The sequence below is a fragment of the Saccostrea cucullata genome, unplaced genomic scaffold (assembly GCF_032062105.1).
Source record: "Saccostrea cucullata isolate Sc308-1 unplaced genomic scaffold, CSIRO_AGI_Scuc_v1 ctg13855, whole genome shotgun sequence".
NCBI lineage: Eukaryota > Metazoa > Mollusca > Bivalvia > Ostreida > Ostreidae > Saccostrea > Saccostrea cuccullata.
This window is the reverse complement of record NW_026919624.1, coordinates 1-15,886: the sequence shown is the minus strand read 5'-3', so window position 1 is coordinate 15,886 and position 15,886 is coordinate 1. Positions and strand designations below refer to the sequence as shown.

Here is a 15,886-nt window from a genome sequence, read left to right as displayed (position 1 = left end):
ACAATGATGCCAAAGACTTGGTAAAAAATTAGATAAAATCTGTCATTTCTCTATATCAATCAACATTATAAACTCTTTCTCTCTCATATCGTTTGGCCAATTTAAATGAAACTTTGTCTGAATTTTCTGCTGGTACTTGTTACATTGTACTTCTATTCTTCAATCAGAAAAGTCTGTTAACTTTTTCTGTTAGTCTTAAGCTTTTCCTGTTTTAAAATAGACTTCCTAGATAGTTCAGGCTTCTATAAGCTTTTTGATATATTCACTCTAATTTTGCTTGTTCATGTTCTGTATTCTTAATGTTGTGCATTATTTAACTTCTATTGTATTTAAATGTCTTATAAGGGTATGTGGACAAGTGCTACCAAGGCTAAGATCCAGAATGCCGAGATGCCCAGAGAATTACAGACCGCTGAAATCATGATTCAGGAACATCAGGAAATAGGAGAGGACATCAAGGCTCACAAACCAAAGTAAGACAAGTCTCTTACATGTATATATATTGACATATAAATGCATATGTTATTCATAACCTCTGTTAGTGCAACAATTGGCTAACAATTAAATGAGTGGCAAAGTCGTAACTACATAATTTATGCCATTAAGACCTTTTTGGTAATTTATGTTTAGGTTTGAAGACATACGGGTTTTAGGAAAGAGTATTTTAGACAAAGACCCTGATGCTTCTGATGTTGAAAGTAAGCTACAAAAACTCGGTGAGGATGAGGAAGTGATTGACAGAATGTGGGCGGACAGGAATCAGCAGCTCCAGCATGCTTATGAACTACAGGTAATCCCACCCACCCCACCCACCCCAAACAAATAGGTCTCTCAGGTGATCCCCACCCTCATCAACTCTCTCTAAAACTTGTGCTGGAGATTTTTAGCATAATATTGCCACCAGTTATTGAACAAAAGATGTTTCATTGCAGTTTTTCAACAAAGAGGCTGACCACATTGATTCTGTGTCCAGTGGTCATGAGAAGTTCTTAGACTTTGCTAACCTTGGGGTAAGCCTACAGTTTATTACTCATAAGTACAGTAAAACATGTTTATAATGAACATGCTGATAATGAAACAACACTTACAGCAAAGTGATTTTCATTCCCGCTCGCTTTAAAATATTGTATCTTGTGAACTTAAAGATTAAAGCGAATTACACACAATGAAGCTTAATTGTTGGCCCCTGGCACTTCATAAGGAGCGTGTTTTACTGTATTCTAGCAAGATGTATTTCAGGAGTAACCATATTCATTTTTTCTCACAGGAAACAGTAGATGATGTTGAAACTTTGTTCAAACGTCATGAAGACTTTGAGAACACATTAATTGTACAAGATGAAAAACTGAAGGACTTGGATGAGATGGCTGACAAAAGGATTGCAGAGGGACATCCTGACAAAGATCAGTGAGTCTACCAAGCATTCATCTCAAACTTACTCATCTGACAAATCCTGGCAAACAATTCCTATCATGTCTTAAAAGTATTGAATTATGGTTGTACTTATACTTAAAACTTCATTTCCTGCATACCAGGGATATATCAAAATAAGTTATGCTGGATTCTTAATTTGAGCATCAACTTTCATATATTAAGCAAGTTGATGAATATTTTTACACTTCAACCATGTTTGAAATACATGTATCCTGATTGAACTGTAGTAGGGAATTTTGTCAACATAATCTGTCTATGAGAATTATGTGATGTATCAGATACTGTTACAATTCCAGTATTGACAAGAGGAGAAATGAGGTGCTGGAGAGGAGACAGAAAATCAAGGAGCGGGCAGCAGACCGACACAACGCTCTGTTGGCAGCGCAGGGCTTCCAGGAGTTCAAGAGGGATGCAGACGAAGTGAGTCTAATTCTACTGCATCAAACACTGTCACTTAAAGAAAAAATATATGAGATGAAAATATCCAATTTTTATGAGAACTTCTGTAAATTGACATAGAATGAGACATTAGACTAGATGCATTGAGATACCAACCAGTAAGGAAACGTTTGATAAAGTGTAGAGTTTTGTTTGTCTTTTTAGCTTTCAGATTGGATAAAAGACAAATACAAGACAGCTACAGATGAGTCATATAGAGATCTGGCAAACCTTCACGAGAAGTTGAAGAAACATCATGCATTTGAGGCAGAAATTAAAGCAAATAATGAACGGCTTCAAGACTTAAATGATGTAAGCCTTAGTATTATAAGATACTGCAGTGTGTTTTTGTTGTTTAGGTTAGGAGTGTTCACTTTTACGGTGTTGGTAAATTATCTAACTTGGGTGTTGTTTTATGAGTTTTATTAGGTCTACTATCAACTTTTTGTTTAATCAATATTTTCAATTTCTAATCAATATTTTTCACTCCTTTGTGTGTGTTTTGTGTTTTGGTCCACTTAAACATTTTTACCAAGGTTTGGGGAGAAAGCATATAAAAAGTTAGATGAAAAGCATATCCAACTTGAAACATAAAAGATCTTATTTTTATCACATGGATTCAATTCAAAAAATTATAAATAAAAATACTATGGGTTTTAAAGATATTTTAATGAAGGCAACAAAAGTATAATTAAGAAGCGCATAAAAAACTGTGGTACATCAAGTTATTATTAATTTTTTAAAATAAATATATTTATTTTAACAAGCTATGATAATATCTTCTTAGGAAGTTTATTCATGGGGAAAATATGCACATTTTGTAATGAGTTTTGCAATATTAAATTACAATTTACGGGCCAAATAGCATCTTTATTTGTGATACATTTTTATTTTTTTACTTAAGAAGAATATGTTTGCAGATGCTTTATTGATAATCTCAAAATTTGCAGAAATATATGGTCGTAAGTAAATTCCTCCAAAGCATATTAGAAATGTCTTCATGTCCTCTTCAGTTCCCTCTGTACATCAGCTCAAGGCTTAGTCAATGCCATCACCTGTCACCCCAAATCTACCCTTCAGATTTATAATCAGCTTTCCTCTTCACTACCCATCTTTTCTTCAACTGTTGCTGATGTATGTAATATTTATTCATGCTGCATGGTGCAAAATAAGAACTGAAATTATAGATCAACTTTATCATATTATGCATGTACATCAAAGCAAATGATGTCTTATTCATCAAAGATTCTCAAATTTGCATGATAAGTCTTTGTTTTAGATGTAAAAACTTTAATTCTTTAAATTTGATGATGTTATAAACATATACATTATAAAAAGAAAATGGTTAGAATGCTCTGATGTATTATATCTTGATTCATTTTAATCAGCATTGCTTAGAAATCAATGCTATATGTATGTAAAGTAAAGGAGGCAAAGTGTTCAAAGATTTGTTTTTAAATGGCCTCCAGTGTAACAAAATGCAATCTAATGATTGTCATCATCGTGTCATTATCACCATCAACATTAAAGTGGCCAATTTTGATACAGTGAACTCAGCATCCCAAAGATATTGAACTGAAAGAATTATTAATGTAACACGCCGTATTTTGGATGTTTCACTCTTTATTTCATTACAGAAATTTAAATGCTGATGGCCTACAATATAATATGAAAAGTAATAAAATCTAACAACAATCATTATTGTGAAAATTACATTAACAATTTGTGTAATGCAATTGCACAAATACATAAATTTCATTATACTCAGGCATTTGTATAAATTGTTATAATGTCAATATTATATATGCCAATATTATATTTAACAATATGCATGATCTTATTCATGGATAAAAACATACCCTAAGTAAGGGAGTAATCAAAAATCCATGGATCTGGATCCGTCACATATCTGTTATTAACCTAATATGATAATATAACAGACCTTCAATGCATATTCTATATTACTGATCATTATATTCCAAACTAAGTGTAACAATTACATAATTTAAAAAATGAGAACTAGTTTATGGTTTATCAACACTACACTATTGTTAAATACTATTCTATAATATTTGATATAATGATTATTTAACAGAAATAATAAATTTGATCAATGATTTCTTTTATAAAGAACAGTTTCATATGTAAACAATCAGCTCGATCATTGAATATACAGAATAAACTCTTAATATACTATAAATCAAACATGATTTTACAAGATACTGAATAGACAAATAATTACATACCTTGATATAACTTCTATGGAGATAAACTTTGATTAATTTGAATTTCAAATGCTTCTTGGTATTAACAGTGCTTTTGATCGCAATGGCGTGTCTTATAATGAACAAAGGACGATTCAAACAAAGGAATAAAAATTATTACTTTAAAGAAACATTATTATTAGGTCACCTGAGTCACTCAGGTGACCTATTGCTATCTGTTTTTGTCCGTCGTCGTACGTCGTTCGTCGTCAATCGGTCGTAAACTTTTGAACATTTTCAGCTTCTTCTCTGCAACCACTGAACCAATTTCAACCAAATTTGGCACAAAGCATCTATGGGTGAAGGGGAACAAAAATTGTGAATTTCATGATCCCTGCCCCCCTGGGGCCTGGGGGGTGGGGCCAAAACCGCTAAAATTAATGCAATCTTCAAAAATCTTCTTCTTTACTCCTGGACATCAAGCAGTCAAACTGTTTGCATGATTGTAATCAGCATTGAGTCCTTTACCAAAATTGTGAAATTCATGGCCCTGGGGTCAGGGGTTCTTGTACTAGGGCGGGGCTAAATAAGTATATAGTGAAAATGCATTATTTCTTTGAAAATCTTCTTCTCTGCTCCTGGGTATTAAATAAACTAACTAAGTACATAGTTATGATGAGCAAGAGTGCCTCTACCAAAATTGTGAATTTTATGGCCCCAGGGTCAGGGGTTCTGGTGTCAGGGCGGGGCTCTATTGATTATATAGAGGAAATACATGAATTCTTTGAAAATCTTCTTCTTTACTCCTGGGTATTAAATAAACTAACTAAGTATATAGTTATGATGAGCAAGAGTGCCTCTACCAAAATTGTGAATTTTATGGCCCCAGGGTCAGGGGTTCTGGTGTTAGGGCGGGGCTCTATTGATTATGTAGTGAAAATACATGAATTCTTTGAAAATCTTCTTCTCTGCTCCTAGATTTTATATAATTTAACTAAGTACATAGTTATGATGAGCAAGAGTGCCTCTACCAAAATTGTGAATTTTATGGCCCCAGGGTCAGGGGTTCTGGTTTTAGGGCGGGGCTCTATTGATTATATAGTGAAAATACATGAATTCTTTGAAAATCTTCTTCTCTGCTCCTAGGTTTTATATAAACTAACTAAGTACATAGTTATGATGAGCAAGAGTGCCACTACCAAAATTGTGAATTTTATGGCCCCAGGGTCAGGGGTTCTGGTGTCAGGGTGGGGCTCTATTGATTATATAGAGGAAATACATGAATTCTTTGAAAATCTTCTTCTTTACTCCTGGGTATTAAATAAACTAACTAAGTACATAGTTATGATGAGCAAGAGTGCCTCTACCAAAATTGTGAATTTTATGGCCCCAGGGTCAGGGGTTCTGGTTTTAGGGCGGGGCTCTATTGATTATATAGTGAAAATACATGAATTCTTTGAAAATCTTCTTCTCTGCTCCTAGGTTTTATATAAACTAACTAAGTACATAGTTATGATGAGCAAGAGTGCCACTACCAAAATTGTGAATTTTATGGCCCCAGGGTCAGGGATTCTGGTGTTAGGGTGGGGCTGTATTGATTATACATGTATAGTGAAAAAACATTAAATCTTTGAATATTTTCATCTTTGCTCCTAGGTTTTAAGCAGATGAATAACCTATATAGTTATGAGCAATCCCTAATCTTCAAGAATTGTAAATTTCAAGGCCCCAGGGTCAGTTGTACCATAGTGGGGGGGGGGGGGGGCTGTACTTATGTACTGAAAATGAATGAATTGTTTGAAATGTGCTCCTTGGTATTAATCAAATATTTTTGAAAAGCAAGTATGCCTTTCCAAAAATAGTGCAATGTGTGGATCTAGGCCTAAGAGTCAAGGGTTCATGTGTGGTAGCGGCACTACTGATTATTGCTGAATATTACTGATTAGTTGAAATGCATTTTTTGTTCCCCTACCCTGCCTATGGGTATAAAGTAACCAAACTAAGGAACTGCTAAGTGTATAGTTATGATGACCAGATTGTAAATGCTATAGCATCTGGCTTAAAACATGGATCAAATTCAGTCACTGGAAAGTTGTTGAATAATGCTCAGGTGACCTATAAGGCCCAGGGGCCTCTTGTTTCATTATTTTCCTATATTGAGATGGACATTTAAAATAAGAAACTTACATCAATCCAAAAATAATTTTTACATAAAATATTTATTGAAGTAAGTTTAAACTAATATCATGTCTATTTAAATGATTTACGATTGAATGGTCATATGACTCCGTGGTCCAGCTGATAGGCAGCTCGCCCCACAATCCAAAGGACCACGGTTCAAACCCAACCATGACCACACTTTTTTTAAACAAAAATTATTTTGTCAGATACACATTATATAAATATAAAATACATTAAAACTATTTCACCATATCACATTAACAAAAAATTATACTAGATGCTGTCATGAGACAGTAATACCCGCACTAAGGTGTTTGCCTCTAAATACACGCTCCTACATATTGGGCGGCTTTCCAAAGAAATAGTCCTAATAATTCTATAATTTACATGTATTCATCAAATTGAGTATGAAATTCTCAGACCCTGTGACCTATAACTCAGAACCTCTTATATTTATTTTATACATGCTTAATTCATTATATACCAGACTGAATTTTATTAATGATGTAAATTCATGTACGGATCTGCTGGGGGGGGGGGGGGTGTCAGGACCCCCCCCCCTGGAATTTACAAGGTTAAAAAATGTATATACTAAAACAAGGAAAAACTTACAATGGACCCCCTTGGAAAATGCAGATCCCCCCCCCCCCTGGTAAACACGAATATGTGTTAAATAGGTATGAAAAGTTAAACATTTGCGGCAATAGAAGTCACCACTACCCCCCCCCCCCCCCCCCCACGATATAGGTTTTTGAGGTTTTTGACGTTTGGGTAAGATTTACTTTAGGTTTTTTTTTTTTTTGATTGTCAATTTCTGGGATAGGATTTTTTTTTTGACTGAGGTGGACCCCCCCCCCAGGAAAAAATTTCTGGATCAGCGTCTGAAATTAGATTTTGATATATGTTTTGCTCATAATAGGACCTTTTTAAATTTACTAACCCCCCCCCCCCTCGACACCACAATCACACCGCACATACTTTTTGGAATAGGCTAGATGGAAAAGGTTTGTTAAAATTTAATATCGTTTGTTATGAATTAATTTAAAAAATTTTCTTGTACTATACATGTGAACATGTAAATTTCTACATCACATCACGTTGCGTCACCCATTATCATATTTATAGATTAAACACCATTTGGCACACCTCGGCCGATTCCCACTTCATCTGATAAGGTGATGGAATCGACGAAGGTTCGCCCAAATGGCACGCGGCTGCAGTCTGGTGTGCATTGGATTAATTCGTTTTGTGTTATAATTGGATTTATATTTCATGAAGACACAAGGATCGGTAAGTAGAAGTTTTAGTATAGTGGGGGGTAAAATACACCCAAACGATTAGGTTAAAGTTTAAAAAGGGTCAAAGATCATCGCATGCAACACTAGACGAATTTCATATTGTGAAGTTATCTCCCGTTGTCGATGTGACATTCAGTTACTGCCAATACTGGTGCGGATCCAGAATTTTTTTCGGGAGTAGGGAGGGGGGTTCACATCTCAGTCAAAAAATTCCAGCCCAGAATTTCGTGACAAGCAGGAGAAAAGAAATGAAAACAAATAAACAAATAAAAAAACAATGATAGTGAGGTCAATGTTTTCTAAGTTTATAGGGAGAGGATGTCAGGAGTCACTTTTTACTTGCTACAGTATATAGTCTTGTTTAAATAACAAAGCAAATGCCAGATGGGGGGATGGAGGGGGGGGGGATTCCAATCTTCCTACCCACTTCCTGTCCCTGAAATAACAATGTATTTTGTGATTCCAGTTAAATAGTATATATTTTTTTCCATTTGACTAATTATTATACATATTTTGTTTCTTGTGTTTATAGTATGTATGTCTATAAGTCTGCAGAAATTAAATCCTAGCTAGCTTGCCCATAAGTTTTAAGTGGGATGGGCTATACAAATAGCTTCCACATTTTATAGGTTTATTTCTTGTGACAATTTAATAAGAACTTTTATTTGGGTACCATTAATTTTTACCTCTGATCGCTTGACATGGGATACACATTTTTACAAGAAAAATACCAAACTTTAAACTCTGCCTAAATTTTGATCAGTAGGTGCTAGGGCTTTCATACTTATCATGACATATTGTATTCATTGTGAACTGTCAACAGGTATAAATATGTTTGAGCTTGACCCTAGAGTTTGAACCACTTAAACAAAAAAATTAACCTTGGCAATTAACTTTTGAACAGGAATTACTAGGGATTTCTTTATTTCACATGTGCATTCCCTGTGACAAGACTTTCTTCTGATACTAACAATTTGAACCCTTTGACCTTGACCTTTGATTTTGACATATATTTGAGAAACTTCAACCTTCGCCATAGGCTTCCATACTGGGACATCAGTGTTTCACAAACACATCTTATCTTCATTATTATTTGGTGGTGTCTCCATATGAGGGAAGATGTATTCACAACAAACAAACAAATCACTAAAGAAAATATAAAACATGAATATGTTGGTCATGCATATCTCTGCAGGAAAAAAAACAGCTTTTCAAATACTCCAACCATATTGTAACCCTTTAAAAACACTCATTTGAGCTTTTTTGGTTTCCTTAGCATATAATGTCTGTCGTGACGTGTTGTCCATCTGTTTGTCTGAAAACTTTTTACATTTTTAACTTCTCTAGAACCACTGGGCCAATTTTACCCAATTCATATAGAAATATGTACATTTGTATGTCAGACTCAGTCCATCTGTCTCAATAAATTTAACCTTGGTTATCACGGTCATATCTACTGAATGAGAAGAGACATTCATATTAAACTTATGTACTAGTATATTTACCTGTGAGAATGGCAAGGTTTTTTTTTTTACATGTGACCTAGAAGTTTGACCAACTTGCAAAAAAATTAAATTGTTATAAATTCATCATTTTGAAAGAGAAAAGTTAGGGCATTCATATCATAATGCATGTATATTATTACCTGTGATAAGACCTTTCCAAATAAATCATGACTTTTACACTGTGACCTTGACCTTGAAGCGATCAAGCCTAACCTACTTTTCAAAAATGTTGCATTTGCTTATAACTTTTGATTAAGATGAGATATGACTCTCACATTTGACATGTACATAAATTACTCATAAGAATTCAAGGTGTTTCCCAGCATGCGATGTTTTTTTATGCGCCCGAATTTTTTTCCATGCGCATATTGTTTTTGTCCTGTCTGTCTGTCTGTTTATCTGTTTGTCTGTTGTCAACTTTAACCTTGGCCAAAACTTTTGAACCGTAAGAGATAGAGACTTCATATTTGGTATGCATACTCTTCTAATAAAGTTCTTTCAAATGACATCAAGGTCAATGACCTTGTGACCTTGACTGTGACCTATATGCTAAAAATAGGTTTTTCAACTGTTTGTCATAACTTTTGAACCATAAGTAATAGAGACTTCATAATTAGTATGCATACTCCTCTAATAAAGTTCCTTCAAATGACATCAGGGTCAATGACCTCGTGACCTTGACTGTGACCTATATGCTAAAAATAGGTTTTTCAAATGTTTGTTATAACTTTTGAACCATAGGAGATAGGGACTTCATATTTGGTATGCATACTCCATTAAAAAGGTTCTTTCAAACAACATCAAGGTCAATGATCATGTGACCTTGACTGTGACCTTTATACTAAAAATAGCTTTTTCCACTTTTTGCCATAACCTTTGAACCATAGGAGACAGGGACTTCATATTTGGTATGCATACTGCACTAATAAAGTTCCTTCAAATGACATCAAGGTCAATGACCTTGTGACCTTGACTGTGACCTATATGCTAAAAATAGCTTTTTCCACTTTTTGCCATAACTTTTGAACCATAAGAGATAGGGACTTCATATTTAGAATGCATACTCCACTAATAAAGTTCTTTCAAACAACACCAAAGTCAATGACCATGTGACCTAAACTATGACCTTTATACTAAAAATAGCTTTTTCTACATTTTGCCATAACTTTTGAACCATAGGAGATAGGGACTTCATATTTAGTATGCATACCCCACTAATTAAGTTCTTACAAACAACACCAAGGTCAATGACCTTGTGACCTTGACTGTGACCTATATGCTAAAAATAGCTTTTCCGAACTTTGTTGACGCCGGGCGCATAGTGTTTCACAAACACATCTTGTTACCCCTTGACGTTGATGTTTTACATAATTTTCAAAATATTTAACTCTCCTTAAAGATGATTATGCTTCTGAGTAACATTAAGGAAGACTTCAAGGAAGACAGGGCTTTTTGCATAAAAAAACATAATTTTTCGACCCAAATTTGACCCCCCGGGGCAAAATCAAAATTATGAAACCTTGAGTAAAATGTAAGAGGAGTTCAGGGAAAACAGGGCTTTTTGCATAAAAAAGGTTATTTTTCGACCCCCATTTGATCCCCTTGGGCAAAATCTTAATTCATAAACCTTACTGCACATGTACATGACACCACCAACCATCCTCCAAAAGGTGATGAAGCTGCTGAGTAAAATGAAAGAGGAGTTCAGAGAAGACAGGTCTTTTAGCATAAAAAACATCATTTTTCGACCCCCATTTGACCCCCCGGGGCAAAATCAAAATTCCGAAACCTTACTGCACATCTACATGATCCCACCAACCATCTCCTAAAAGATGATTAGGCTGCTGAGTAAAATGTAAGAGAAGTTCAGAGAAAACAGGGCTTTTTGTATAAAAAACTTTATTTTTCAACCCCCATTTGACCCCCCGGGGCAAAAGCAAAATTTCGAAACCTTACTGCACATCTACCTGACACCACCAACCATCTCCCAAAAGATGATTAGGCTGCTGAGTAAAATGTAGAAGGAGTTCAGGGAAGAAGGGACTTTTTGCACAAAAAACCGTCATTTTTCGACCCCCATTTGACCCCCCGGGGCAAAATCGAAATTCCGAAACCTTACTGCACATCTACATGTCAACACTAATAATCCCACAAAAGATGATTAGGCTGCTAAGTAAAATGTAAGAGGAGTTCAGGGAAGATGGGGCTTTTTACGTAAAAAACGTTATTTTTCTACCCCCATTTGACCCCCCGGGGCAAAATTAAAATTCCGAAACCTTACTGCACATCTACATGACACCACCAACCATCCCCCAAAAGGTCATTTGGCTGCTGAGTAAAATGTAGCAGGAGTTCAGGGAAGACGGGACTTTTTGCACAAAAAACGTCATTTTTCGGCCCATTTGACCCCCTGGGGCAAAATCAAAATTCCGAAACCTTACTGCACATCTACATACACCACTAATCATCCCACAAAAGATGATTAGGCTGCTAAGTAAAATGTAAGAGGAGTTCAGGGAAGATGGGGCTTTTTGCATAAAAAACGTCATTTTTCGACCCCCATTTGATACCCCGGGGCAAAATCAAAATTCCGAAACCTTACTGCACATCTACATGACACCACCAATCATCCCCCAAAAGGTGATTAGGCTGCTGAGTAAAATGTAGAAGGAGTTCAGGGAAGACGGGACTTTTTGCACAAAAAAAACGTCATTTTTCGCCCCCATTTGACCCCCCGGGGCAAAATCGAAATTCCGAAACCTTACTGCACATCTACATGACACCACCAACCATCTCTTAAAAGATGACTAAGCTACTGTGTAAAATGTAGGAGGAGTTCAGGGAAGAAAAGTGTGACAGACGGACGGACGGACGGACGGACGGACGGACGGACATGAGTAACAACAATATACCCGAACTTTCTTTAGAAAGTGCGGGTATAATTACAAAAATCAGGGTAAAGCGTAGAAATCTGAGTTTTCAGAAGGTGTTATTAACTCTTTATCTTGGATAACTACTGCATTTCAAACAACCATGCAATCACAGATGTAAACAAAAAAAAAACAAATGTGAAGAAACTGGAGGAAGTATAGGTAGTTAGGCATAGATATGTTAGATCTTGCTTTTCTTTCCTCATTTGTTCAAAATGGGTATCACATCATGTCATGTGTTCTTATTGGTACGAGACAGAGAAAATCAAAAGTATACTTTTACAGTATATTTACTGTACTGGTACAACACACTTAGTACCTTTGCATTTCTTTTTTAGAATTATTCAAAATGGATATGAATTCCTGTCATATCTGTCTCTGTTTTGATCAGAGGAAATCAAAAACATATGTTTTGTACAATACATATACACGTAGGACCTTGTATTTCCCTTATTTGTTCACAATAGGTATCTATATCTGTCTTTTCTGCCTCTGCTTTGGTCAAAGTGAGATGAGACATACTTAATATACATACTGATACAATACATGTACATGTAGGACCTTGCAATACCTTCTCATATTTGTTCGAAATAGACATGTTCCAGTCACCTTGATCTCCTTCCTTGTCCCTGCAGATACAGAGCATGACTCATAATTCTTCTGTCTCCTTTATGATTAAGATAAAGGGTTTGATTGGTCATTTTTAAATGCAAAAGTTATTACTTAAAAAAAACATGTAGGCCTTGTAGAAATGCATAATAATTTGCTACTTCTGCCTTACAGAGAGGAGATGGAATGGTTAAAGATGGACATTACTCTTCTCCGGAGATCCAGGAAATTCTCCAGGACCTCAATACTCAGTGGAAAGACATGTGTGACAAAGCCAAAGATACATAATTCTGTGCATCGGTTTTTGATTCTCAATAAACGCTGTGTTGCCGTGGTCAACAACTAACAAATTAAAAATAAAAGATCATAAATGTTGATTCTTAATCAAAATGCTACTCCTCCCAAAGTTTTGGTCTGATTTTTATTTTTTCCAAAGTGGTATACATGTAGACTACATTAAGATGAAACTTATTTCTTAATGTTCTGTAAAGAATGAAGTTTTTAAATTATTTTCAATGAACAAATTGGATGCCATGGTTACTAAAAATAGAAATTTCTTTGAAACTTCTTTCAAACTTGGAGAATGAATACTCCTCCTACAGTTTTGGTCTGATTGTCTCACAGGGACAGGCCTTGGCACAGTCTGGACATTTTGATAAAGCCAACATCCTCAGAGCTGTGGAGGATTTCAACAGCAGGTCAGGATATTGTTAATGACTGACCGTTTTACAAGGTAAATAATGCATCTACAATGTTTCACATTCATTTTGGTCAACGGGCTTTTCTTTGTGTTTCAGATTTGGGAAGTTGAAGCCAGCAGTAGAAAAGAGAAAAAACAAGTTGCAGTAACTTCACTTTTCCATTTAAGTTTGATGTTCTTCAGTGGATCAAGGAGAAGCTGCCTGCTGCGGCCTCCACAGACTATGGAAAGAGCCTGGTGGATGCCCAGAACCTCCAGAAAGCATCCTGTGTGGTGGGAATGTGGGAAAAATCAGGAAATTGAACTGAAGTTTTTATTAAATTCAATAAAATTGAAATTAAGGCCAGTGACCAATAACAGGTTGGAAGGCAAAAATGTACATAATGTAGGGGTTAGGCATTAGTTTATTTTTCAACTGAATTAATGATCCAAAAGAAGTTCATTCAAATTGAAGAATAATTACAATTGTTAAAGATAAATACATTGTACCTATCAATTCTTACAGAAACTTGATCATAAATGACCATCCCATTGTGGAGAGGGTGTTAGCTACAGGGGCCAAACTAATTGACCAGAAACACTTACATAGGAATATATAAAGGAAAAATCTTTAAAAACTTCTTCTCAAGAACCACTGGGCCAGGAAAGATGAAACTCATGTGGAATCATCCAAATCAGAAGGTAGGTCTATTTGTCTATTTAAATTTGTCATACTTCTCTATCATGACCCCCAAGATTTCATATTTATGTAAATAATTACACACTTCATTTTTTTGTGTGTGTTTTGAAATCTAAACTTAAAAATCTCTTATATAAACAAATCTTCTTGCATCATATTTGAACCACTGGGCCAGGAAAAATGACACTCATATGGAAGTTATCCTAAATGTTTTATCATATTAAAGTTTGTACAAATCATAACCATTGCTTCCTTAGTTATAGGATCTGTTATTTCAATAATTTCATTTAACAAATTATTTCAAACTGAAGTTTTACATTCATGTTTACGAATAATAATACAGGGTAAATTAATCTTTAAAAATCTTCTAAAATTCATCAAGATACATAACCACTGGGCCAGGAAAATGTTTTACTACCAAACTCATGTGGATATCTTCCTCAGGTAGTTGTCGATTCAGGAGTTTGTTCAAATAATGGCCCTGGCCACCAGGACTATGGCAAGTGGGGCCAAAATGGCCGACCCAAGTTTTGTAAACTTTGGATTGAAGATATATATTGGAAAAATCTTCATTAAACTTAAATTTTTTTCTCAAAGAACAGGGTGTAAAGTCTTCTCTTGGATTCATAAAAGTTACCTTATTTACTGAGATTTCCTTATAAGCTAGTGTTAATTAACCAAGTTTTACTGTATATAATTTAAAATATTTAGACAGTAGTGTTAGAATTCAAATTTAGGTATTGGAGACAGATGACCCCCGGGAATTGTGACAGGACTGGGGCCAAAATGGATGTCAGGATCCTCCACTTTTACGCAAAGCACAAGAGTTATAGAGAGAGAAAACTAGAGTCTTGATAAAATTACATGTTAAAATAATTCAAAGCTTTTTATGATTAGTGATATCTCCAGGACCATTTGAACAGGGAATCATCTTCAGGTAGTGTAGAAATGTCTAGTTTGCTGCATGCCTACAACAGAGAGACCCGTGACTTTGAGGAATGGATTGATGACCAGATGCCCCCCCCCCCCCGAGTAAACTTTCTGATTCTGAACATCTGATTTAAGAAAGACTTTATTATGAAAAAATGCTTTGCAGTCTATATGTGCTACAGGTTGAGCACTGCAATGGAATACTGGGCCTCTTGTTATATTTGATAATTGCCAAATTTTACAGATCATTTTTTCTACTTAATATTTTGTGTGATACTTAGAAACAGGTTTGAGGAATTCAAACGCACAGTGGAGGCTGGACTTTTCAACAGGTGTCCTTTGTTTTGGAGGACAAACGCAGTATGAAGACCAGGTCAAAGAGAGACAGACTTCTGGTTGAAATAGAGACAGTTAAAAAGGACTTGTTTATAAATAGTTCATTTTTGTTGAAAAGTTTAAAAACTTGTTAATATAGCCTGTCTGTATTACATGTTTATTTTGAATTTCAGAGAAAAATGGAACCAGTTACTGGAACAGATAGAGAACCGAGACCAGAAGATGTATGGTGCAGGAGAGATTCACAGGTTTAACCGTGATGTCGAGGAGGCTCTCACCAGGATTCAGGAGAAATATGCCAGTATACCCGAAGATCAGGGGAGGGATCTGTTCGCCACTCAGAGCTATCTCAAAAAGCATGAACGGTTTGAAAATGAACTGGTGGCATTAGAAGCTCAGGTAATTAAGAGGCATCTTTTATTTTTTTAATTTTCATCATCATATTTTAAATTTTTTGAAAGTATGAAGTATGTATATTGTGGTTCCCACTTCTTTTTCCAGTTACAAGTCTTGATTGAAGACTCCACTAGACTTCAGGATACTTACCCTGGGGAGAATGCTGAGCAGATAGAACAGCTTCAGGCCACAGTGGTGGAGAACTGGGGGATCTTACAAGACAGAGCTGCTCAGAGGAAGGAAGAA

At 35.4% G+C, this 15,886-nt stretch overlaps 1 protein-coding gene and 1 long non-coding RNA gene across 2 annotated transcripts; one reads left to right on the top strand and one right to left on the bottom strand.

Moving 5' to 3' along the window:
• Nucleotides 1-6: 6 nt before the first annotated feature.
• Nucleotides 7-15,835, top strand: LOC134234694 (spectrin alpha chain, non-erythrocytic 1-like; the record flags this gene model as incomplete). Its single annotated transcript, XM_062716747.1, has 14 exons — nt 7-20; nt 346-473; nt 631-790; nt 933-1,010; nt 1,268-1,407; nt 1,731-1,854; nt 2,038-2,184; nt 12,774-12,872; nt 13,224-13,297; nt 13,397-13,418; nt 13,468-13,580; nt 15,190-15,240; nt 15,418-15,643; nt 15,746-15,835. Coding segments are annotated over exons 2-14 (1,449 nt in total), but the record flags the coding sequence as incomplete, so codon positions are not given.
• Nucleotides 3,464-4,271, bottom strand: LOC134234701 (uncharacterized). The gene is made up of 3 exons (XR_009985245.1): nt 4,119-4,271; nt 3,732-3,792; nt 3,464-3,528 (listed from the first exon to the last, which is right to left on the bottom strand). It is a non-coding gene; the product is annotated as an uncharacterized LOC134234701 (long non-coding RNA).
• Nucleotides 15,836-15,886: the final 51 nt, after the last annotated feature.